Source organism: Haliaeetus albicilla, chromosome 23 (genome assembly GCF_947461875.1).
Source record: "Haliaeetus albicilla chromosome 23, bHalAlb1.1, whole genome shotgun sequence".
Lineage (NCBI taxonomy): Eukaryota > Metazoa > Chordata > Aves > Accipitriformes > Accipitridae > Haliaeetus > Haliaeetus albicilla.
The window spans coordinates 19,885,015-19,912,458 of record NC_091505.1 but is presented as its reverse complement, the minus strand read 5'-3'; the positions used below and the strand labels follow the sequence as shown (position 1 = coordinate 19,912,458).

Here is a 27,444-nt window from a genome sequence, read left to right as displayed (position 1 = left end):
CTATTGCAAAGCCCATAATTTTCACTTAAGTCTTGGAACACGTTTTAAGCACATGCTCTACTGTAAACACCTGGAATGGTTTGGAAACATGGAAGAAAGAGTGGAACAGAAGAGTATTTATGCTGTATGGATGTATTGAATACTGCAAATACTAGTCCCAGACTGGACAGCAAAAGAAACAACGATCACCTTCTGGACTGCTCATGTACTTCAGAGGGACCTGTATCTTACAGAATTTTATGCTAAACCAGCCCCAAACTGTTCTATCATATTTTATATAAACAAACAGTAAGGAGGATAAACTTTCTGGCTGAAGACAGGATTTAATTTCACACTAGCACCTCAGGTTAGTACAATGTAAATGTAGCCTTCAAAGTCTATCATACCAGGCAAAGTAAGAATTAACCTTGACTTCTTAATAGTTACCAACAACTTCGTCATACTAAACAGTAGCTTCATAATATAGTACTACTGCTGTTCAGTGAAACAAGTCAAAAAGGTGATCCAGGTCAAGCATGTTATGAAGTGTTTTCCAGTGTTCAGATATATTCACATGTGTCCTTCAGTAGCCATTAAAAAAAGAAAAAGAAAAAAAAAAAGATACACACACAAACTCCATCTTTCCATTTTGATTAGGTCAAGTTCAGTTAATTCTTTGAGACAAAATACAACTATGCAACTGCTTTGGCACATTTCCTTTTAATAGATTTCACCACAGGGCAAAACAACATCATACTTTAAAATACTAGTGCTAAGCATATATGAGTTTGTGAATACCAGAGAAAACAATATGCTTAAATAAGTTGGAACAACTTTTCATTTGTTCACATTCAGTATCTTTCTTTCTTTGCCCCTGATTACACCAAAATATTGCTACTTTCATCAGTATCTGCAAGTTCATTTTCTTCCTCCTGAGTCCTTAGTCAGGTTTAGGGCAAGTCAGTCACTTGCATTATTATTAACAATTACTGTATCCAGCTGTGCACAATAATAAATATATTTTCATTCGGAAGTATACAGCAATATCTTTCATAAATTAGTTTTGCAGCTTTTTCCTCTAGTTACATACTTATGGATGTTTTCATACAATGCCTGGTTTCCTGTTTCACCACAACTTCCTATCTAACAAAGCTCCAGAGGACATAAATCATAATGTTATCCGTGACATAGTGTTAAGCCTAATGTCCTCTCTGTAGACTCAGGAAACAGTGGGGTAGTTTGATGCTACTCATATCCATAATAGCATACCGAGACATGCAAAAAATATATGCTGGTTTTATACATGTAGAAGTAAACACACACGCACACAACCAACCACCCTGTTTTTTAAGTAATTTTATATTCCTGGAAAGTTTGGAAAGTTCCATGGTCTGGAGTTTAAAAACTGTGGAAAACTTGATGATCAGGCATGAAAATTATGATAAAATATGGTATTTTACACAAACTTCCTAATTCATACTGTTCTTTATTTCTTTATGCTGTTCTGTGCTACAAAGGGCTCAGCTGCTTTGTAGGAACACTGATTTCACCTACACAAGGGAGTCTGGATCCAAGTTAAAGTTTAATGAAGAGAACTACCTAGCATCATGATCACGGTATTTCCATATCTAGGATTCACTGTCACCCTAATAACCAGCATTGGTTTAATTTTAGACTCTAAGTCACCTCTGCTTTTTAAGACTAACTTTCCTTCATGCACTCAAATTTGAGACCTTTTGAGAAGAGACTATCTAAGCACACACCAAGACCTTCATTTCACCCCTAGGCACTACGGAACATAAACCAAGCATCCATCATTAAGAGGAATTATGGAATCGTGCAACTGGGACAGACTAAAGATAAGCAAGTCTCAACAGATCTACTTCCGTTTTCAAGTTAGGCCTCAACAGTCTTGCTTCTACTCCCTGCCTAAATTATATATTCAAACAGATCAACAGCACTATGTAGTGGCAGAATTTGTAAAGGACTTAAAATAGAAAGAAAAAGGAACTGTATAAAGGAGATTCAGCTGACGACTATGAAACTGTCTACCTCTGTCACTTACAAAAGCTAGCAGAGAGTTTGGTACTGTCTCCACACAGCTTGTACTGCCAGCTGATTTCAACAGTGCAGACACATTCTTCTTACTCATGTGCCTATTTCCAAAACTTACTTCTTAGAAACGTGTAGAACTGGACTTCCATTATGTGCTGATAAAGGTCAAATCCAGAATTTCTTCAACAGAAATCAATGTTCTCTGTGTAGAGGATAAATGTATATGGATAAGACATGAACACACTCATGCCTCTTCAATACAAAGATGTTTTTGTTATCCATATGTATCTCCTCCCTTCAGAGATACCTCTCCAAAACCTATGTTCTGTGTACTACTGCAAGTAAGTGACATATATTTTAACTGTAATGACTTAGTGGTCTCCAAGTGTCAGAGACCATTTCTAGAAAGTTTTCATTGCAGTCTCAGCTTCATCTTCGATTATCTTGTTGACTTTTTAAATACCTAAAGAGGCAATACTGTCCCATACCATTAATTTGTTAATCATTTCTACTCTGGCTTTCAGGGGGAAAACAAACAAACAAACCAACCAACCAACAACAAAAAAAAAAACCCCAAACGTTTCTTCATCTAATTACATTATGCCCCTATTACATGCTAGAAAACAGCATTTCTTAAATACAGCAGTTTCTAGTAGGGCTTCAAAGTAAAGTTTCACAGCACAAAAATAGACCTGAAAACACAATTAGTATAAAGGCATTAGACTGTAAGGGTAAATTCATAAAACATTAGCCATTGAAGTCTACATTTAAGTCTAGATCACAGATTTTGGAGCTTCAGTGTAAAAAACTGAAGATCAAAATGATCTTCTGTCACTAGCAAGAGTTTGACATGACTAAGTAACAGACCACTTAAACTGATGATGAAATCACATTTAGCACATTTAATCATGTTTAGGTAATTTTATTATTTCATAGAAAGCATCTCTTTCCGAAATTATTTACTTCACTAAAATTTGCTACAATATTATTGCCTCTTGTTAGCAACCATCTGAATTTTTCTCAGAATTTTCTTATTTAAAGTATATTTATTTCACTCTGTTTTGCATTCTAGTACAAAATACTGTAAGAGCCTGGAAGCATTTGGTGCTTTTCAGCATGTTCATGAAGAGGCAGGTTCATTTAAAACTGTATTTCACAGAATTACTAGTGTACAGTGATGATGCCCATTTACATTTAATGTTTATTTCCAGAGCAACAAGTAAGAACATTAAATACAACTGAAAATCTGGCATTCAACAAAGCTAAGTGGAAATAATTAGCAAACACTCAACTCTGAATTGGTTTTCATCTGGAGAAAATAAAATGATAGGGCTGTAGCCCCTAACTCTTGTCAAATCTCCACAGATAAATTATGGTCAAGGAACCAGCAGCTAACTTCCTAGACAGCAGAGCAAGCTGAGGTATTAGAAAGCTTAGAAGTTATTTTGTTTGCTTTTAAAAAGGCTACTAAAGTGGCTTCTGAACAGTCAGCCTTGCTCTGTGCTAAAATCAGCCTTTTGCACCCTTAGCTTCTTCCATTTCTGAAGAATTACCTTGTACCTAGCTGCCACAACTGCAGGGCTTGTTTCAGCCTGGGGCAGGAGTAGGGGCAATTGTGCCTTTCCCAGTATCAGGCAATACTTAAATTTCAGAAGCTGAGCGGTTTCATATGCAAGATAACGATTAAGATGTCTAACACTGTTTCTGAGTCCTGGTAACTTCAGCCACAACTGTTACCTTACATCATCATTGTCCTAGGTAAACTTAAGAAAAACCTGTATATATTAACATGCTGGTATGTAATCCACAGTTCATAATGGCAGAATTATTTTTACTTAATACTTGAAGTTAGATATAAAAGCTGCTTTGTAGGAGTTTTCAGCATATTTAATTGTGGTTGCTTAATGTAATCAGTTGCTCCATACCAAGGGATTACTCTGTTGTGCACTGAATTTGCAATTAACATTTCCATATAGCTGAGAGATCTGTTTTGGAAAATTACAGCACCTGAGAATTTTTTTTCCAGTGCAAATTATAAGTGTGCGATACATAAGTATAAATCATCTGCTATACCTATTTCAAGTTAGTGATCCAATGAGTGACTACAATCATCAATGTTGGGGGTTTTTTTTCAACTTTCCCCTTTTTCCATGTCATTAAAATAATTTTATCCTATAGACATACATGCAAATACAAGGTAGCATTAGAAATTATTTAATCAGCAGGGGAGGAAAAGAAATTATTTCAAAAAAAATGAGCTAGCCCAAAAGTGCAACAAATCATTTAAGCAGACATCCTATGTTATCCAGTTTCTGTCAATGGTAATGGCTTATATTTCGAGTAGCCAATTGAGAAGGCAATCTTATTCAGCGTGGCTTTAAACATCTCTGAAACTACTGCCTACAAAACAGATATTAATCACTACTCCAGAAATCACTTGGAGGACCCTGCAATAACTTGATGAGTTTGGTTATTCACTGCTTAAAACCATAAATCAAGCATCTATACCCAGCATCTGTTCTACAACATACTTTTTTTCCACAGAATTAACTGTCAAGATATACACTATTTTTCAGTAGCAAAATCCATCCTTGTTTCTTTCGATCTTATTCAATGGATAAGCAACCTTAATTTGGGGTGCAGTAGAACAGACATCACAAACCAATGTCACTCTTCAGAACACATACTTACATTCTTATCTGTAAAACTTGGTTTGAGTAAGAAAGTAGATTTTATTTTTCATCATGGGACTACTTAACAGTTCCAAAGAACTAGATATAGTCCAGAGGTGGTTTATATTCAGATCCTGAGCAGATAAGAAATACCTTTATTATTTTCAGGCATAATTGCCAATATTTTTATTGCTATGCAAATTAATATTGTAAAGAAAAAACATCTGGTCAATATGGTTTAGGGATTCACCTAGTGTAGCAATTCTCATTTTCATGTATTAGACACATGCAGTTCACTCTTTCTCCCTTTTTAAAAATCAGTGCACAGCACCAAGTGGAACAGTACTTGATGGCAACACTGATGTACTTGAGGGTAAACACAGAATTGATACCATTTCTCTTCATGTAATATGGAATTCCCTCACTGATCAATGCATTATGTAACACAGATGAGTTTATCCACTTGATATGTGCCATTATGCCTTTGTATTTCAGGATATTTTTTGTCATGTATAGCTGACTAGTTAAAGCATCCACCCTGGTCAAACATACAGGACTAATCTCCCAGCAATTCTTTCTTTCTATGACCTCATCATTTTTTGAGACAGCAACCAGTACAAAGTGATTTTTTCCTATGCGTGCCAACTGCAATTTGGCAAACAAACTACATACTGTATAGCCAGAAAGCAAGTCTGTTATGGAAGCCAGCAGCCACACCACTGATTTTTGGCTGCAACATTGGGAAACAGTAGAACAACTTACTTAAAATTAAACATTCCCCAAGTCACTAAACTCAAAATACGTATTTCTGAACATGGAAGTCATGACTGGTGGAAAGGTTCAAATAACTGATATTTCAAAATAAGCAATCTACTCAACAGTTGCTAAAGGCAGTAATCGAGAAGACGCATACTATCTTTTTTAAATTCCCTTTTTAACCAAATTTCACAAAGACATCTCAGAAGACAGCTTCTACAACATCTTTGAAGACAATCAGCAAGATAGAGAAGACATCCATGGTAAATTCTCTACTGAAAGGAAAAAGCAACAGCATAAACTTATCCTTTATACACCAGGGAACCTGTATGGGACAGCTGTAAGCGCCTCATCTGCTGGAATAATTTCAGAATTTATACCTTACATATGAGAACCTGAGCAAGACAGTTAAGGAAGTCAGGCTTCATGAACTCTGCTGCTCATAAGATTAATTATCCTTTTACAGCTGCAGTTTGTTTTTATTTTTATGATCTTTCATAACTCCCAAAGCATGAATTATTTGAATCTGAACTTACTTATATTTGAATAACTGTAATCCAAGCTTGGAGAAATCAAGGCAAGTTTCGCAATATTATCTAAGCATCATACCAACAACTTAGAACATTACAAAACAAAATAAGAACTTTGCATGTGTGTAAATTGTGTTTACATAATGCAGCTTGGTTTTCACAAACATGTTTTGTTGGAAGCTTTCTGCCCACTCATATTCCATTCAGGCTTAAATACCTTAAAAGAAGGCAATTTTTTTGGAAAAGGCTAAGATCCTCTCAGATACGGGGAATGGAAGATACAAGGCTCAAAGTAGAAAACAAACCCCCTCATCTAGTGATCCAGATCTACCCTATTAACAGGCAGGAAATCACATTGCTACCATAAATGCCTGAATTATTTACTTGATGCATTTATTTGTAATATAAATGATATTGTGCCTGTTAAGTACTCGGCATTCGAGTATCTCATAATCTTGTTGTACTTACATGGAGTAAGTATCCATTATTGCTTGGAACACTCATTTAGCCTGCTCAACTGACTGCTTAATGAGGTCTGGAAAGTAAAAGTCTTATCTGCAAAAAGCCAATGTAGAAAGAAGCATGCATGCACTCTTTTTTTCCAAAGCAAAGAAAAGTATTTGTTCAGTCTTAACGTGAAAAGGAATTAGATTAAGGAGAACATTCAGAAAAACAGAAAATAAATAAGATATTAAATACATATATATAGTATTTTCTAAAAATGAAAGCATTGCTCTTTTCCATTTGTTGAATATTGTATTGTTAAAATTTTGTTTTTATAAATACCATCAAGCTTTCAAAATTTCTCCTAGAAGCTATGCATTCTCCCTCACCCCCACCAAATGAGTTCTTTAGGAATTCCATGCAGCAACAGGTCTAGTGCAGCTCCTCTTAAGAGCTTTTTTGGAGTGTTTATAATGAGTCGGACCGGTCTGTGTTTCAGCTCCAGAAATAGAGTGGGACATCATTAGCTGCATTCACTCAGGTTTTAATTGACATACTAGTCAACACTAAGTGTTTAAAGGATACTGTCAGTAAATGCTGGCTGCTGCCTACCTTACACTCACTACTCATTTGTATCTACATGCAAGACTTGCAAAGCAAACCTGTTATTGTTAATCATTGCTATACCGCTGCTGCCAATGCAAGTTAAAACAATATCCTTCACTTTATAGATGCACAAATTGGATCAGATAGAAATCTGAAATTGCCATTGAGATCATACAGACTGTTTCTTACCATGTATCTGCAGCAAACACTTATGTCTCTGTGAGCAAGAGGCCCTCAGCCACAAGTATCTGCTATCTAAAACATTTCAAACTGAAGCGTAGAATCTACATGGCAAAAAAAAAAAAAAAAAAAGTGTTGAGTGCAGAAACCCAGTTATTTTTTTAAGAACCATTCCATGAACTTATACTTGTCTGTCAACTGGAAAACACTGTTTTAAGTAGAATATTTTTATAAAAGTAATTTCAATACTTTAAATTTATGCCTAATGACATGCTTATTTTGCTGCTTAAAACCTACATCTTGATTTAATCTATATTTTATCTAGATTTACCTTTTTTTAATTAAAAAAAACCAAACAACACAAAAGCCCCATCTTCACTGATCCTGCAGCAAACAGAGCACTTAACTGTTTCTTGTCAGATGTCATTACCCAAAGATCTAGTATATAGCAATTGTTACATTTGTAGAAAGATTACTGGCACTACTGAAAGCTTCCTTTTAGTTCCTGTACTTGCACAAGGAGAAACTAAATAATTGGTCAATTATTCTGATGGGGAAAAAAAATTGTCATTCTAGCAAGTGAAACAGATTTGCTTGTACCTGCTTTCTTAAGTGTGCAATTTTGGGCGTCTCCCACAGCTGACAAATTAACATTTTATTTTGAGTAGTGTCATGATGAAGCATTCCCCCAAAAAGGAAGTATGACAACAAGCTGTTTCCTGTTTTCTGCAAACTGTGTGGTCACATTATTCATAAAGTAACTAACAACAGCTTAAGTTTGTCTACTGAGAAAGCATTTGTTTTCACATACTGATATACTCAATCAGAAGTAAAAATACAAAAACCCTAGCAAAAACCTCAGGAAAACTGTTACATAAAATCCATATGCTTTCTTTTTCTATAAATAATTGTTCTTTATTGTTCACATAGGTCTATCCTGTGCTTATGACACTTGTCATTCAAGGTTTGTTGTTGTTTTTTTTCCAAGACCTCATTTGTCTCCCCTTACAGTGATGTTCTTACTAGTATGACACTAGTTGAATGCATTTGGTGTGCCAATTATATGAAGTCTACACATTGCTGTTGCCATTTCATGACAGAACTGGTGTCATTAAAGACAGAATACAGTGAATTTCTTGATTAATTGTAATTGGGGAATGCTAGGAGCAGCCAAAAACTGGAGAGGCTCTAAGCTAATAAAACTGAACCGCTGCCAGGCGTTAGCTAGGTATATAAGGTTTTTCAAAGCAAAGGGGTGGGTGGGAAGCACACATATTCCTAGCATTCCTAAGTCTTTAAAGATTACATTTTCCCATTCTCCTGTTACTCCTTCCCTCATCTTTCGCCACTGTTCAGAAAGCTATACAGCTGCTGTGAACTAGGCACATGGTAGAACAAACAGATCTAAAGGGTGGAGCAGTGCTGCCCCATGGTGAGTCAGCACGCAACTATTTCTGAAGTGAAATAAGCTTTTACTTCACACTTTAGAAATCTAAATAGCCCTTGGAAGAAACAGGTCAGTACATCTTAGACAAGTGTAAATTCTGATATAAAACCACCTCTGAAACAAGATACCAATACAATGGTAAAATATTTCTTATTATCTCTTATGACTCAGGCCAAGTTAGTTTATTCATAGCTTTTGGCCATGTACTACACAGAAAAAATAAGCACTAGAACATTTACTAGAACAGTCAATGTTGCAGTAGTATGTTAAGATCAAGAAGCACAAAATTTTTTTCTTAGAAGTGTCTGCCCTAATAAACAGCTTATAATTCCAAGATAACCTGAGGATACAGCAACAATGGTCTATTCACTAGTTAATTAAGAGACTCCTACATGAACTAGCCATTTATCAATATAATTAATAATTCTAACCTTCTATTAGTGTTTCAGGTTGCTCCAATTTGTACAAAGCAAGTATTTTAGTACTATGAGTTGCTGAATGGGAAGTTTAGTCAAGTTTTAGGTATAGACAAGCAGAAATAATATCCTATGCATCTGAATACCACTTGCAGTCATCAGTAAAAGATTAATTAATAAAAGAATTAATGAAAACCATGATTTTATTGTTCCCAGTACCTTCATGTGCAATAAAAAAGTCACTAGTTAACAGATTTCTGCATAAATGACAGCAATCATGCCAACCAAGAGTTTTGACACATTTTAAGTTCATTTAAAATGCAGAAATGCAAACATCAATCTAGAAATTCCCCCCTCCAATCCACTGGACTTCAAAATTTAGGTTGGATGGAGAGGGGGAGGGAATGGAATTATTAATTTTAATTAATTTCAACCAATTCTCTTTGTTAAGTAAACCACACGGCCTTTCAACTCCAAAAAACCCAAGTTTTTACCACTTTTCTAATTTCCTACTGTATATTGTTAAAATTGCAGCAATTTCAAACTTCTGAGATTAACAGATCCCAGATCAAAAGGCAATACACTTTTTGAAATGGACTTCCCCCCCCCCCCTTTTTTTTTTTTAAACACCACCCCTGTCTAAGGCTTCTTGTATGTATGCTATTTTGCCTTCAGCCAGCAGCTGAGGAAACTTGAGGGTTTTTGGAACATAAGCTCTGCCAGTAAAGGAGGACTGCTCTGTGACCTTACATTTATGAAACTCTTTTCCTTCCTGCTTTAGAAGTACATTAGAAATTTTTCCTTTGAACTGACTGTGCATTCTGAAAGTACATCTGTAATTTTAACTTCTGTCCCTTTGGACTGCTAGTTTTAATTCCTCCACAATGTGAATAGCACAATATATGTCTAGGTATAAACTATTTCACTGATAGAAAAAAGCGCCAAAAATAAAGCCAAGATTGTAAAAAACGTGAGGTAATGTGATTAAGTGCTCTACTGCATAGAACGTATAGTTCCTGCTACAAAGCAAATGTTCTGGCAGGGATTCTTTAAGCCAATAATGACCCATTAACTTTTTTTTTTTTCCTGGCCATCTGGAAGTCACTGCACATTGGTAGAAAGCATCAAGGAGGTGGAACGAATACTTGTGAGATCTTAATTTGCACTTTTAAACTAAAGGCCATCATTCTTTAGAACTCTCAAATTCATTAACAAAATCTACAGAGCTACAAAAGTAAGCTGACACATAGACAAAGTATTGCAAATTCAATATCTAAATATTGACATTTATAAATATTTTATTAAAAATGCATTTACTTATTAATATTAAATATAAAAATTAATTCTAATACAGCTTGGGCATCTGATTAAGAGGTACATTAGACAGTATATTGCAGTATGTAATTTGGATTCATCTAACATGGATAAAAGCACTAGCTATGCTACTCACAAGACGTAATGAACTCAGCACCTCCACTAATTTTCTTTCTGCAATCTATGAACAGTTACTGTCATAGAAGTAACATTCCTGAGGTTATGACTTATTTTGCCAAAAGGTGTACAACATAATGAAGCAGATTCAGAACAGCTGACATCTGTAACGTGATAGTTACTTCCCAACAACTGCCGTTACGTTGGAATCATACCTTAACTTCCAAAAAGGATGACATACAAGCACAATATAGTGTTTATGTAGACATTTCTACAGGGAAAAAAAAAAAATTCTGAAGATGCTATGTATGCTAGCTGCCTGGACCACTTCTTTTCTTCAAAATGGTTCTACAATCAAATAGGGTTTATGTTTTTAATAATTAATGTACATGTTTTAGAACCAGACGTTTCATTTCAAGATAATTTTGCATATCTTTTTAAACCATCTTTTTATGCAAAATAGACAAAAAAACCTGCCAACATAGGAACATATTTTAGGCAACCGTTAATGCTCTTAATATATTTCATTTTAGAGAATCAAACTTCTCTATTCCTTTGTTCAGCTGTCTGAACAGGATACTTGATTTTAAAAAAGCAGCTCTAAAATTCTCCTCTTCATGTCATTAAAACCAGATTAGCATAATCTTGGCTGCTGTGCATCACTTTAACACCTCATTAGCTTCAGTTCTAAATAAGAATATATAAGCCCAGGAACTAATGTTAAGTTACTATATTCTACTAGTTCCAATAGTTATTCCATTATGTTTCCCACAGTTAATTAGTAAATACAATATGCAGAAACTGACAGCAAAAGGCATTGAATTCTGCATTTGAACTACAGATGTGAAACTAAACAGAGAAAATCATGAATTATCAATGAACAAGATTATATACATTCTGCTTTATTGCATTAGAGGGGGAAGATAAGTGTGGCAATACCAAACTGTTTGTAGACTGCAGAAGGGCAAAGCTCAGGAAGTGCTCTGCTAAGTACTAACCCTCTTGGTGCCAGTGTTTAATCAGTGGTGCTGACAGCTCGTCAACAGCAGTCTGAACTGGGAAAAGCAGTAGTCAAAGCACAGCACTACAAACAGTATCTAGAATAGCAGGGGATATGTGAACTAGCAATGACATGCTTTGGAGAAGATGGCATCAGTTTCCAAAAAAGCTTTCCCATCTTAAGAATGAAGCATCTGGTACCTGCCACCCCTGCAGTAAGAGCATTCATCTTGGCACTGGAAGGCCAGTTCCGGCATTCTGCTCAACTGAACTGAACTTGGCATTTTCATCTCCCAGATAGTGCTCTGGACTAGAATTTTTTAAAATTTAATTTTAGACATGCCAATCACTTCTGATTTTCTTGTTTCCATGAAAAGATTATTAGCTTAATATAACCCATCTGCCAGGGCAGCCACATTGTAAAAGCCCAAGGTTCAGGTAATTGGTCAGGAACAAGCAAAGATTGTTTCATCTATCTCAGTCAAGTGTACAGCTGCTTAGTCACTGAGTAGTCTTGATCTGCTAATCTGAGATGATAACAAACTTATTATGCTAGCTTATTTTAAATATAAAAACATTTATACAGAAATAAGTGTTGGACATACTTGGGCGATCACTTGCCTTTCAAAGCTGGTATTAAATTTAAGGAACTCTAACAAGCTGCTGACAAGCATCTCCTTCTCTATTTTATACATTATACTGAAAGATGAAAAGATACTAGGCAGGACATATACAAATAACTGACAGGAAAGTTTTTCCCAAACTACTGTTATAGGGTGAAATTAATTTCACAGTGTCTATAAAGTAGTTAATTAATATTCATACTATATATCCCTTTATTTACAAATGTGAGTCTACCGTGTACTTTTCCCACCTAAAAAAACCTGCAAAAACATCCAAAGACTTTCAAAATTGCTATAAAAATTATGTAGTTCTAGTTTGGGATATCACAGTGTTTATCCAGTAACTTGCCCTTAACTGCTGCGCTGTATGGAAATTAAATTAATAAACATTTGAAAGCTTAATTACTAATCAACCAATGATACAACATTGTAAATTTCCGGGCTTACTGTGTATTACACTTCAGAATGACTGCATTATGAAGCTGTGGGTTTCTTCTACTCCTTTATAAGCTTAAGCTTACTACAGTGAACACTGAAAACATTACTTACTGGAATATGAACCTAGAATGTGAAAAATAAGATCCAGTAAGTTGGTATTTGTTCACATAAGGAACATGACAGCTAGCCAGTGAAGTTCTCACTGATATGCAGCAGAATTATCTGCCACAGCCCTGACTCATAAGCAGCTTGCTGGCTGTATTTAGCAGCAGAGGAATGTTTAGTTGATTAGCTCTCCTGTAACAATAAATAAGATATTTTTTTAAGCCTGTGGAAAGTACTGTTGAGGATTTCAGGCAGTGTGATATAATCGATGTAAAGCCTGAGACTCCCAATTAACCAAAGCGCCTATTAGGAAACTTAAAATAACATGCCAGTTGTTAAAAACTAGGAGTTGTTCGCAATTACATCATCTCCCTTATCTAAACATTATTATGGTTAAAATATTTTTAACTTTAGTCTATACAACCACAAAAAAGTGACTATATAATTATATTAAGTGATTCAGTGACTCATCTCAAATGACTGGTCTCACAAAAACCACACAGAAGAACTGGGGTACTGTGCTCTGAACCCTAGTTTTACTGAATTGTTTTTCTGTCATAAAGCAAATCTGTGTAACAAGACTTAAAAAAAAAAAAATGCACTAGAAGACATACTCCAAAGGAAACATTGTAAAAGCTCCTACAGCATACTCCGATACAATGTTTGCTTGTTTAGGTGTGCCTCAATACTAAGGAGAACCACGAGAACTCAGACTAATCAGTTCAGAGTCTAAGCAACATGATGTCATTGCTATTGATAATATGCTGACTACTGTTTTTTTCAGTAAGACAAAGGTAACATTGGATACTGCGGTGCATCAAGATGTTTATTCTGCCTTAGCCTGTTTGAGCACGTTCACAGCCAGCACTTGTTGAACCAGCTTCCAAACAGAAATAAGTATAGTTTTCTAATTTTAGAAAAAAAAAACCCAAAGCCAAGAAACATTGTGCTTTATACAATCCAGAGAAGCCATGATGTTCTAATATCCACTAATGCAGAATATCAAGAAAGCTATTCCTAAAGAATAAACAACTTCAGCAGACTTTAAATATATGCACTGTCAGACCTACTCATGTCTGCCTAGATGTCATTCAAGGCCTAACAAGAAAACATCACCATTAAATTATACCCTTAAGAGAGATTAGAGAATGAGCAATAGTTTTTCCTTTTTCTTCTGAAAAAAAGACTGTTTCATAGTACTTTCAGACAACCACACCTTCCCTTGATTGCAATGATGTTAGAGTCAGACTGTTTAAGGACAGAATTTGAACTAAGTTAACTCTTATTATTTTTCCTACACTTATAAATTAACTCAGGGTTTTGGCTCAGTGTACTATTACCAGTCTCTCAATAAGCTTTAAATAGATTCCTAACCATAGATACTGTCTTGGGACAGGCATTTGTTTATTAGAGAGAGAGGAAAAGAAAGAGCTTTGTTAAAGTGCAGATTTACTTCAGAGAAGTAATTTCAAAAGTCAATTTAACTGGCTAACCAGGACTAGTAAAATTATACTAAAATTAAATCAGTAGAGCACAAAGTATAAAAAGAGAAATTTGAGTCATACTAAGACTCTAATGCTTTATGAGTTATTAAAAGCTTTTAAGAAAATTAAGTGGTTTACAGCTACATTAGGTTCATTAAAGAAGGATAAAGAAAATAACTAACAAAGCCACAAATGCCATTTACAACTCACAGGATGACCTACAAACATAAGTTTATTTAAAACTCTATGCAAAAAGAACCAGAAATAAACAAAACCATTTATCACTATATAAACTGATTTGTCTAAAAAGAATTAAATCCAGAAAAGCTCTTCTGTTGTCATGAAACTAGAAGTACTGTATCTTGATACTTCCCATATAAGTGAGTCAAAGCACATCCCCTTCTATAATTACATAGTACAAGCCAATACTACTACAAAAATATACCCCCCATCACTTCCTGGGTCACTTTTTTAGGCACCTTCAGCCATGAACAGAGACTGCACAAACAAGACATGTATGCAGCTTAAAAATAAAAAGCAGTAAGTTAGAAGTTAACACTCATAAAACATAGCTTGGATTGAACAAGTCATTTCATTAAGAACAGTACACTCACCAGGCTAAGAAAACACCCAAAGAATCCTTTCTAGCCAAACAAGCAAAAGCCTGGGAGATAAAAATTAGCTTTCACTGGCTGGAGCAATACAGCCTTACTATTGTTACAGGGCTATCTTTCATTAAGTCCCTAATGTTTTCAGTTAGAATTTCATGTGTTTTGATGTCAGTATTTTCCCTTTTCAAGCCTTAAACCACCAAAAGGCCTACCTCAGCCTGTAATTTTGCTTCTTCACCTCACATGGCTCTGTTTTACAGGCCTTCTCATAGCTGTTCCTCAAAATTTAGCAATTTCCTCAGCAGCTGGAGCCAAGATGACGCAGCTGGAACAGATCAGGGCAGGGAGTTGGATTCCTGAAAGCAACAGCTGAAGGGTGAAGGGGTTTTACATTGCCCTCTTACCTATCTTCCATCTTGTACCAATGTAGGTATTTCTGAGACTGCATGATAGGCAGGATCAATGAACTGAACTAAGTTAAAACCAACTGTTCTTAAATAAGGTAAATTTTAACCCAGATCACTTTTGCAATCCACTGAAGAACAGTCACATGAATGTTTGGCATACACAAAGGGAGCACCAGGAGATGGGAAAGGGTAACAGGCAGGAACCGAAAAAAAATTCTTTTTATGGCACTGCTGACTTTTTGAAGTGAAACCAAAGTTCAGATAAAATTTGAAGCAACTGCCAACTAATAACTTTCCATTAGTATAACTATAAGAACTATACATAGAAAAGGCAAAGTAAGCAAGCACTTCACAGCAAAGACTTCAGAACTAACTGAACTATTACCTACACATAAGCAGTCACCTACCCATATATACTTCTAATGCCCTCAGGTTGCTAAAACTATTTCCTTAATAAGGGGATGGGAGGCTCAAAAGTCCTTGGAGGATTTAAAGAGACAAATTTCCCCAAGACATAAGCATGATTTAGACCACAGAACACCAAATTCCAGCAAAGACACAAATTCCAGCAGAGACAGTGGCCATGGAGCTCCATGCCAGTTCCACTCCTTCCTTAGGCTGCAGTGAAACTATCCTCCGTGAAGTCTGGAATGACCTTCTAGCCAAACTGGGAAACTCTGACCTTTCTTGTGCCATTAGACACCTTTAGCAGCTGACTACATAGCTACCTCACTGCACTCTTAGCTTCCTGTTACTGCTCCTGATTCTCTTTCAAACACTCTGTTGGATAGTCTCACCTCTCTCCAGCTGTCTATGCAGTCTCTGGACTTTAACTCTTTCCTCCTGCTGTCTTCTCCCTGGCTAATTTCATCCACAGATTTCTGTACCATTTCTATTCTGAAATTGTAAGATTGTCAGAAAAATAATTTTTTAAAAAACTGGATAGTAATTATTCCTATAAACTGAACCTATATTCTTCTACACAAGAAACCTGCAGTTCTTGCACTGTCCTTATCACTGTAGCATTGTGTCACCTTCCTATAATGCATTAAGCAATGGAACAAGCATCTGTCACATGCTTGTGCTCATGTTCCTCTAGAGGTATATGTCGGAGAGTGTTTTGTTTTGGTAGCTTTGTATTCATACTCCCATCACTGAGGATTCACCAGAGAACACAATGCCAAATGGTTCTGACCCAGAAATAGGCAATAATATACACTGATCTGGCTGACAAGCTTAACTTGCCCCCAGCCTATAGACCTTCCTCTTTTTGCACAATTTCAATTGATCTTAAAACACATGGCTGTGAATTGTTGCAGCCTGAAAGCAGACAGTATTCTTCCCTAAGTCAATGTGGTAGACAGGAAAGGATAAAAATCTTGCCAATTGTCACAGTATAAACTGTCACATCTCATGAATCAGAGCACTTTTAGTGGAGAGTTAAAGGTGAGAGTAATGAGGATTTGGTATTATATTACTGTTAGTCTGGTAATCTCTCATGGCCCTGTTTGTCCCCTATTCCTTATGTCAGAGCTAGGGATACTACAGACAAATGAATTAGCTCGGTAGACTAATCTGGCAGAAAACTATGTATTTTTTTAATGTATTAATTTTGTATCACATAAGGTTGCTGAACAAATACTTTGCATGTGGATAAAGAGAGGGAAATAAATACCACTCACTACCCTAAGAGTCACTTCCTCTTAAACTAAATGAAGTCTAATGTGTGTTCTCATCATGTGAAAAATCACATTCTCTTGGGCTAAGCCTCAAACCCACCTTCAGCTATTTGTCTGACTAAAAACATACAATTGTGCATGTGCAGGATAAGATCAGAGTTAATCTTGCTTCTCACTGGTGTTATTATTATTTTACCACACTCCATCTTCATTCATTTATAAAGAGGACTAAGTAGACAAGCAAAAAATTTAGATTACGTGTTCCAGAAATTTGCTTTTCACAAGTAAGTTCATTGTAAGTAATATTTAAGGAATTAACAGACACAAAAGAAAGAATAATTCAGAACAAACCAAAAATGTAGAACAAGAGAAGATACTTTATTTCTGTAAGTCTCACACAACACCATCTTGCTAGAACTGTGCAAGATGACAAGGAAGCACATTAGACTTCAGAGCTAGGTTTTTCCATCAGAAAAGCTAGACATACAGTTTATTTCAGTGGTAGTTATTAAAGATTCTTACAAGTGAAACACAAATATTAAGTGAACCAAAACCAATATAGGGAGTACACCAAATACCTTCCTGCTCATGGTAATTTTTCTTCTCATTCCTCAAAGTTGCAATACCTGCTTTTCAAGATATTTAACTAAGTAAATCCTTTAAATACCATGAAGAAATTATATAATAAAACAGGTATTAGTTTACCTACTAAACAATGGCATCATATAACTAGCTTACCTCCCTTTAAAGAAGCTGTTTAAATAATCCCACATTTTACATTAATTTACATTAATCATGTAAAAGGACACACCTTTAAAATGTGTCCCACCATTCTCCCCCAAAATGGTCTTTAGTGGAGTTAGCATAGCTATGAAAAAAGCCTTGATGCAGACCTGGTGACGGTAATCCCTTCATACAGTGTATATACCACCAATAAACAATATGTGCTACACCCAAGGACAAGAACAGTTAAAAAAAAAAAAGAAACAACTCTTTCTAGCAAGGGAAAGTATTATTAATATGCTGGACAGGCAATTACTATGGGTGAAAATTCCATGATTTTTACTTAATTCTTCTACTGCACAACTTGAACAAAGATTTCTTAACATGATCTTTAGCTTTAAACAGGCCAATTTTTGTTCATCTACCTGGAAGCTCTTCATTAGCATCTACTAATGCCTTAAATGTGTATATTTCCATCAAAATGAACTTCTTAATTCAACCCAGAAACCTACTCGTTGGAGTATGGGCTATGGCAAGATACATTTAAAACTATTCCACTGATTAATCTCCTGTACTGTAGAATTCCTATTTACTAAGCTTTCATATCACTTAGAGAAATTATAAACACTATTTGCTTATGATACAGCTTTCTTTGTAGACAAAATAAACAAAGTAGGAAAGTTACCATGTAGCCCAGCCTGACCATTAAATAACCAGTTCAGTTCTGTCCTGTTCTGACCAGCCCTGGATTAATTACAAACCATGTGCGAGGGATTTGCTAGAGAATGGCTGCAGTAGGGTATTTAGTTTTTGTGAAAAGCTGTGAAGATGTAGAAAAGCAAGACAAATAGAAAGGTCTCTAGTGGTGAATATGGTCACAGGAACCCACGCAGTAAATAAAAGGAGTAGTAAATTAAAGGAGTTTATATTGAACTGTTTAGTTATGTTTGAGAAGTAAATTGTGCTGTGAGATAGGAACATCAAAAAGCATTTTCTAAACATTTTGGGGAACATGCCACAGCATGATAAGCTGTGCAACTCGGCCATCGGTCTGTAGGGAGCTATGCAGAAGAGACAACAGAATCCCCCCTTACCCTTAGAGGGGAAAACAATGCCACATTCTGAAGAAACATATTTTCTGCGGCCTTCTGCCGAACTACAGGTAATGATAGAACATGCTCTCTGAATTACACTGTCAGATACAGAGAGTACATAGGTGCTTGGTGTATAAAATACTACAGATGATAGAAAAAGTGTAAAAATTTAGTAGCTTTTACTAAGACTTTGAATACTCTATTTAAATCCACAACAACTATTGGGATTTGACTCTAAATCAAAAAGATGTGCTATATTGTTAAAAATGGCAAGGTAGCACATATAAGTAATATTAAATGTATGTTTGAAAACTGAGACATAGTATTTAGTGGCAATACTACATCTTTTCTCTCTCTGTATAGATCGTCTCCAGTTCTTCCAGGCTGGGAAGAAAACTCAGTATAACAACGTAACTGTCTTTTATTCACATAGCGTAGTTGTGTCCTGGAACATAAAATGTGAAAAAATGGAAGTACTAACCCAAGAAGTTCTGTATGCTACTATTAGCATCATTATATGGAAAAAAAAAAAAAAAAAAAAAGGCAGTATGCATTTTGCTTGCCAGCAATATTGAGAAGTTACCGCTAGATGCAAAGTTTAGATAACAGTTGCACTAATAACCACATCTTGTACCAGGTAAGACTACAGATTGGTATTTTAAAAGCAAAGGGGGGAAAAAGAAAATCAATTATTAACTAATTACCATGTATATTAGCTGCTTCATGTATTACCTGTTTGTTTTGTTTTGTTTTTCCTGTGGGAAAAGCCCAAAATCAAGTAAAGGGATTTCTTCCTACTTATTTTTTTACATCATCCCCTGATGTAATCCTGTGCAATTTTTTCATACATGTGTTGTTTCTAGAAAACATGAATGGGGCATGAATGCTCTTTTCTTACTGTTCTGTTAAAACCTGAAAGTAAAAAATCATTTGGAGAAGATAAACCTAGTTGTGATCTAGCATTTTAGACTATGTGGTCAAAACACAGAAAATGGTGAAAACAGAATTCACCTAAATTAGTTAATTACTTCAAAGACGGAAAATGCTTGTAACAAAAAAGTAACACATTGGAAAATATAAACCTAAAAAGCATATTGATGTTTTGATTCCTAAGTATTAGAGGAGACTGGCCTGGAGTAAATTAAAATCACTAAAGATTTGTTCAGATTAAAACCATTATTCAGTTTATTTATGGATTTATATAAGTCACTTTAATGAAGAAAGTGCCTTGACACAAGTAGACCCCCGTATTTTAATGTATCATTTAATAATTATATACCTCATCTAGCACCAGTGCTTTAGGTTTTAAATTAGAGCTAGACATAGTAAGTAAAGTTGAACTATAGGTCTGCTGTGACAACAGAGATAATTACCTCACTAACATATGCAACATGAACACTTATTTTAAACAATAGGTGGATAGCTGTCAGCTTCCTCTTCCTATAAATAAGTACAACAATGTGTAAGTTGACTTAAAATTGAAAAGTTTATAGCCTAATAAGTGAACTGTTGTGCAGCCACCTCATTACTGGTTAAAACCAAAATGTAGCTGTAGCCATAGAAAATTAACCTTGCTGAAGCTGTAATCCTTATCCATCTATAGAAATGTTCAGAATTAGCTGTGCTTTTAATTATCATTTGTGATACTGTTCATGATTGTAACGTGAAATGTCACTTTGTTTTAATGGTTAATATAGAATGTTTTAATGTACCTTCAAATCACTAACAAATTTTGTATAAATATGATAGTAACTTCTTGTGACTTAATTTACAGAAACACTACAGAATGCACAATTTTTGCCTCTAACAGACCAGGAAATTACTGCTTTAGATTAAACAAAGCTTTAGCAAACAAGTATTTCTTGGCATTATCTTATCAGTGAGTGGATTTTCTCTGGATTTAGGTTTGCGAATAAATCATATTTATTAAGTAGTCAAAGAGAGTATTTTTTAGAAAATGAGGTTATTTTGTCAATGGGGAGTATCTATTCACATGCAAATAATGCCCTTCATTGATTTTCATTGCTTAGTAGTTAATACTTCTAATCCTATTTTCCTACCTGTTAAGATAAACTATATACCCTGTGATTTTCTTCTTATTATTTACCACATTCTCATGCACTGCAAAAAATCTTAGACTGACTTCCTTCTGAAGAGAAATTTTGGGATTTTTAAAATTCCTAAATGTAAATAGATTCCAACTAAAACTGCAAAAAGGGAAGAGAGGCAGGAAAGTAAAAACTGGCTGAGGTGATGATACTGATTGGGAAGAGAGACAAAACAATTTGAAGGAAGTTTACAGCTCAACAGGAGTAATGGAAGGATTGTGGTATGTTTTCTGTGTAGAGCGGTTGTGCTAATGATACAGAATTTTTGGATGAAAAGCTGGGGAATGTACTACTGGGTGACTTAGCAGCATGCTTCCTGTTTGTGGTTAAGTTAAATACTGTTTTCTCTCATGGTAGTATACAGAACAATTCCTTTTTTTTTTTTTCTTTCCCCCAGTGCAGTTAGAACAAAGACTTCAACGTTATTAACTTTCTTCTTCAATACTAGAAACCCGAAGAATAGAACATTTCTCAAGGACTTAAATCTGAATAGTTGGTTTGGTGACCAGTTGACTACTGCTGTTTTAGAACTGCTACTATTAAGCAGAAGCCTATGCCTTCTCAGCTAAATGGAAATTCTATCACTGAATTTATAAAATCTCATAAACCCAGAACCCTTTTCTTTTTCAGATATACTTGGAGTGTGCGTCTTCTGGAACCTTGCATGATTGTATTTTTTACATGTTTAGAGGGAGGGTGCTAGAGCAATAAGTTCTTATACTGCTGGGTCAGCCAGTCTTCTTCAAAAGCCTATTATTTCATTCAAATTCAGATATAAAATAGTACATGTTTTGGGGAAGCTCAAAATATCACATGCCTATCAGTCTACGATCATTTTGCTGTAAGATTTTTTTTTACAGATGCACATATGCAGTTTTCTGTCACTGTTAGCTGTTGCGGTTATGTGACTGAATGCGACTCTGATTACACATGAAACCACAAGGTGAAATGTTAGCATCTACATAGAAGTGGCCTGTTGTAGTTACATGTTTTCCATGTTGTGAAGTGATTTTTGTAAAATGCATAGCTTTAAAATACATTTTCTTCAAAGATGAAGCCAAGTTAAGAACAGTTTGTACAACTACTAGTTTCCACCCTCAGGCCATACTATGTTGCTCTCGGAGACGGGCCAAAATACTGCATTGCAAACTGACTGCCAAGACGATCTGAGGTTTGTCTGGTTGCCTTAAGCAGAGTTGTGGTTTTCTGTTTTCTTTTTTGTTTTGATGTGGAGGGGCTTTTCCATTTAAATTTTCCTAATTGGGATAGTTGCATTATTTCACCTCCCTCCTTTTGCTTAGAAATGCCTGCAGAGTTTATATGCGCATAGGTCCTTGGTTCATACATGGAATATTTTTTTCCTCAGTCCTGGAAACTGGGGGGAAAAAAAAAAAGAATACTAAAATGCTGGAGTATGACTAAAAAATTTTCAAAAAACCCATGGCAGGCTTTAACTTCTGCTAAGGAGGCTGTGAAGTAGATCTAATGATGTTTGATTTATAGTAATACATACAAAAGCAGGTCTCCAGAAAATCCCGTAGCAATGTTCTGTACAACTCAACTATTTTATGTCAGAGCTGAGCACTCTGTGTGGAGACTTGCAAAATTTTTGTAAGTTGGAGTTAAAAAAAAGTGACAATAACTGTGCTAACCAACCAGCCATTTGTCCCAGGAGAGCAGGCAAACAGCAGGAGGAAAAGAGGAACTAAGAATACTTGTGGGGTAGCTATTTCATCATATGATGTAGCTATAGCCTGACGGTTGCATATCTTTTCTCCATCCCTTAGACAAGGGTACAGTTATTATTGCATACCGGCACTGAAAATAGTAAATGTTTTGTGTTTTCTTTTCAATGTAAGGTGCATATTCCCTAACCTGACTTTAGTACTTCTTTTCCTGTTTTGCCTAAGATCGTGAATGTGATTTGAGTTTTATTCCATCAAAAACTAAATTAACTCAATGCCTGAACATACATTTCCTCAATTTTCTTGAGTTCTGCCATGTGCGGTTGTTTTCACTCACACTGTAATGTATTTTTGTAATGTTCTGCCTGCTGCTCTTGAAGCTTACAGGTCAGTCCAATGTAAAAGTTTTACTGAAGAAGACTTGGCTAAAGCAGTATAAGTAGTACTGTGGCAAATTCAGAAAATTTGGGTAAAAAAAAAGCTCTTGAGCACTTAAGAGTTATGCTGAACAAATAGTGCTACAGAGTTTGGATTAAAAACCCTTAAATTTGTGCACAGAGATGTCAGGCGGTTGGAAATTATTTTCTCTGACTCTGGAATGACTGACCTTTCTGCTCCAGTTATGGGTGCTGCTTAATACAGACTAATAAAGACAGCACAGAAGAACAAAAGGGCCATTAGGGCTAACTGAAGAGAAGAAAAAAAGAGATCTGAGCATTTCTTTTTAACTGAAACTGGCAAATTGTTGTTAAACTGTTGCTGTAGAATGATGCACTGTAAATTATAAACTGATGTAGTTCGAAATAATGTTACATTGCTTGTCACTGCAAACAAGTGATTAAATTAATGATTATTTTGTTAATTTCATAATTCTGAAGTTATGTGTGGTTAAGATAGCATAAACTGTGCCCAAATACTCACTGTTAAAATCAGCAAGATTAAATAAAAGGAATACTTGTACTAAAAAGAAGAGGTGCAAGCCGAAGGAAAGTTTAGAACTGAGCAGCTTGACGGAGCTGGACTTTTTTATAACCTACTAACTTCTGCTGCAAAGATTCTACTCTGATTTTAAGACTCCTGCAAGTTTTAGAGCTGTCATTTTATTTGAAAGCTGGTATTGTCAGATTTTATCAACAAGTTTTCACTGTTGGGATTTTTAAAAAAAAATATTATTTCATCCAGTACTCTGGAAAGCCTCAGGGAGTCACAAGAAATGCAGACAGCTACAAGAATCTCAGGCATGCTTTAACTATGTGTGTATTACACAAAGATGGGGAAAATTCACTGTACTGATCTCACTTGCCTTTTTAAAAGAACAAACCCACTGTGGGACCCTTTTCTAGAGGGCAATCAAGTAATTACATTTGTATCTAAATTTGGACTCCAAAGATTGTGGATTACCCTTGTCCCAGCAAAACAACAGATCATGATTGTTTTCACGACTGTTTTCTCAGTATAACTTAACAAGCATAGATTCACCTATACTAACACAAAAATGTGTATTTTTCTTTTTAAAGTAACGATTATATTAATACAAAGACATCTGTCAACATGAGCCCTCTAATAATCAGACATGTGATCCTTGTTTCTACTATCCACACCAATACATCCACACTGACAGACCTTCAGTTTGCAGTGAGGCTCAGCCAAAGGGATACTCTAATCCACAGAAACGGTTTAAGCAATTTTTCGTCAACCATGAGCACGTGTAGACGAGTCAGATATCGGGGAATGGAGTTCTCAAATCCGAGAGAGAAAAAATTAAGTCTTTTGTTTGGGATAACAATAGTTCAATTTTAGTAAAAACACAACAGTTATCCCTTGCTTGTCGTGTGTTTCCAAAATAAAATACAGGGAAACACACTTAAGGCAGAGCCACCTCACCAGGAAACCCTCCGTGTGTGAAGTGCCCCGGCACTCCTCACAGGGGCCCAGCAGCTCTACGTGAAGAAGAGGAGAAGGAGACAAGGCTTTTCTCGAAAGCCCGTACTCCCACAGCCGGCTCCGGCCGCCTCAGCTCCCTGCCGGCCCACGGAGCAGTCAAACTCCCTCTGAAAGGAGACGGCCAGGCAGCACCAGTCTCAGCCTTCCCTCCTCCCAGCCACCTGAGGAACGACTCAGCCGGGAGCCCTGGCGACAAATCCACTTACACGCCGGCTCCGTGCTGCCAAAAGCAAGACCGTTCAGTTCCGTTTCACGGTTCGCTTTTCTAGCGGGCGCTTCTGCTCAAAACCCCCGAGCTCCGCCATTTCCCCACACGGCCACCACCGAGCTCCCTCAGCTCCCGCCCTCGGGGCGGTGTCCCCGCCGCCCCCGCTCTCCTCAGCGGCGCACGCGCACCGCCCCGGCACAGGCGCGGTGAGGCCGGCCGGCCGGCGCGCATGCGTGGAGGCGTTCGGCGTCTCTGAGGCGGTGGATTGGGAGGAGGCGGCGGGGCGGCGGCAGGACCGGGAGCTGCTCCGGCTCCGGTCTGCGGCGGGGAGGGGACGGGGAGACGCCCGGTGGTGCGTGTCGGTCCTATGGGGCCCTGAGCGTACAGCCCCCGGTGAGAGAGCGCGTTTCTTTGCTGGGGCGCAGAGCCTGGGGGGGGGGAGGATGGAGGGTCAGGCGGCTCCGGGCGCTGGCGGCGGCGGCGAGGAGCCCCTGAGCTCTGGCAGGATGAACCCGAAGCGGAGTGGGCGCGCCGCGGAAGAGGAGAGCCGGAACAAGCCCAAGCTGGTGAGCGAGCTGTGGGGCTGGGAGGGGGGCAGGGGACGGCCTGGGGACGGGGAGGAAGGCGGGGGAGGAGGAGGAGGAGGAGGCTCGGATGCCGCCCTGTTGCTTCCCCAGGAGAGGATCTGGGGCGGAGGGGCGTGCGGCCGGGCCTGAGGGAATTAAAGTCTCTTTAAAAAAAAAAAAAAAAAAAATCTTGTGAGTTTCCGTGACGGTTTTTGGGTGCTCTTTGGAAGAGGGAGGTGGCAGCTGGAGGGGGGCGTGCGGCGCGCTGAGGGCCTCGCTGTGGTAACGCGCCGGGGGTGGTCGCTGACAGGAGCCGGGGACTCCCCTGTTTTCCGTGAGGGGGGTGATGCGGGGGGGCCGTCCCCCTGGGGAGGGGTGCCCTTCCAACGCTGTTCTTTTAGCAGGGCCTGTTGGTGTAACCTCCGTTCAGCTCACCTTTTGAGTGAAAGATCACAGGGTTATTTGTTTTTGGGTTTTTTTTTCTGTCTGTGTTGAAGCATCCAGAACATGGGTGATTAGGGTGCAAACGATGTGCTTCCCGAGTGAACTGACTTAATGTGGAAATAACTTTAAAGTTTGGATGTTGTCCAGTCTTTTTGGAAAGATCTGGCAAGCTTTTGAGCACACAAATCCTCTTTAGGACTGTGGACTTTGTTCATTATGCCTATGCCTTTTGATTTAAAAGAAGATATTTCTGTTTACAGACCTGATAACTTGCAATATAGGTACATTTCAAAGCCAACAGCACTGGATTGCATCTCCCTTTGTAAATGCAGTAGCAGCAAAACCAGTTAATATGACAGTGTTTCCTTTTAATTGTTTACATCTGTTACACTTACTTGTTTTAACTTTGAATCAGCTCTTTTTAGCTCTGTTTTCTGATGGATTTTCAAGAGCAGCAGTGTAGCCGACACTTAAAACTTACCTGACTCTTCTTATTGAATAGAGTGCTAGTTATAAACTTTACTTAATCTGTGCAAGGATTTTCCCAGGTAGTAGTAAAACTAAGGCAATATATAAGCGCTCCCACCTTGTGTTCCTTTTGTCAATTAGAGTGCAGTAGAGCCTTTGGCTGATCAACCTGGGAACTGTGGGGGTTTTTTTGTTCACTGAAAACTAAGTTAGAATACATCTGGGGAAGATGTTAAATTTATAACATATGAGGCATTGAAAAGTTACTGAAAGTTACAATTATTTAGAAGGATGACAGAAAACCAGAATACTGAGTAACTTGAAGTGTGCTTGTATTAAGTGACCATGTATATCTTAGCAAAAGGTAACCAAATATGATGTCTTATTTTGTTTTATGGTGTTGATGGAAACAAACTTGTACTTCCTTGCTCGGGATAAATATAAATAAACTTCTTCATGTAAACAAGATGTTTGTTTATGTTTATACTACCTGTACTATTTCTTAGCTGAAGTAGCTAGGAAGGCTGCTTGAAGATGCCTGCAGGGAAGTGATTTAAAAATCACACAGGACAGTGCTTCTATTGGAAGCTGTGGGTACAAATTTGAATTTTGCTCTAGCAGAGGAGAAGACTTTGTTCTGAAAGAAATAGATAATTTGAAAAATCATAGTGAAATGAGCTCAAAATTGGGTTGAACAGGACAACTATTTCCATTGCATGTTCTTTTCAGTTATTCTAGAATCACTAGAGTAGACTTTTATTGTTACATTTTATGGAAAAAGTAGATTATGTTAATATTTGACTTCATATGCAGTCATATGCTTTTGTTTCTTGAGGGGATGAGTACAGTCCAGCAGCAACAGTAATCACAGTAGTGGTATGTTGCTTGAATCAGTTACCTTCTGAAAGATAGTTTTACCCTGAGATAAAGTAACTAGCCTCTGATGGTATAATTGAGTGAATGGGTTGAATGGGAAAGTAGGCATTCTGGACATGATGTACACAAATGGTGTATAAAACTGACATCAAGAGGAATTTACCTCTAAGGAAGAAAAGGGATGGTATTCAGGTGTGTTTTAAGTTGAGGTGGTATGAGTGGGCATCCAGATTTATCAATTACTGCCATGGGTTTGTGAGGGAAGAACAAGACTGTAAACAGGGAAAGGCTTCATTCATTGTATAGGAGAATGATCTTACTAAATTTTGCTGGCTTGAATTTTGAATGAGGAATTGGCTCTACTGAGGCTAGCAGTACCTTTAGGGACTCAGAGAGCAACTTTACTTGTACCTCATCCCTGTTCTCTTCACTGTGCAAATAAGATGAAGGTATGTTTGGGACTTCT

At 37.0% G+C, this 27,444-nt stretch overlaps 1 protein-coding gene and 1 long non-coding RNA gene across 8 annotated transcripts in view; one reads left to right on the top strand and one right to left on the bottom strand.

Moving 5' to 3' along the window:
- The window catches only part of LOC104325399 (uncharacterized), a 116,661-nt gene extending 101,421 nt beyond the window's left edge, over nucleotides 1-15,240 (bottom strand). Inside the window, exons 1-2 of one of the 2 annotated variants that reach the window (XR_011329527.1) lie at nucleotides 15,181-15,231; nucleotides 14,989-15,101 (exon numbers count right to left, since the gene is read on the bottom strand). This is a non-coding gene — a long non-coding RNA (uncharacterized lncRNA). Of the gene's footprint in view, nucleotides 1-14,988 lie in introns of both variants that reach the window. The other variant, XR_011329526.1, reaches the window with a different exon arrangement.
- Nucleotides 15,241-24,894: 9,654 nt separating this feature from the next.
- The window catches only part of DIAPH2 (diaphanous related formin 2), a 266,450-nt gene continuing 263,900 nt past the window's right edge, over nucleotides 24,895-27,444 (top strand). For 3 of the 6 annotated variants that reach the window (XM_069811508.1, XM_069811507.1, XM_069811505.1), the window contains exon 1: nucleotides 24,896-25,190. In XM_069811508.1, coding sequence (XP_069667609.1) covers nucleotides 25,068-25,190 — 123 coding nt within the window. In that variant the 5' untranslated portion in view covers nucleotides 24,896-25,067. Of the gene's footprint in view, nucleotides 25,191-27,444 lie in introns of all 6 variants that reach the window. The other 3 variants (XM_069811506.1, XM_069811509.1, XM_069811513.1) reach the window with 2 other exon arrangements.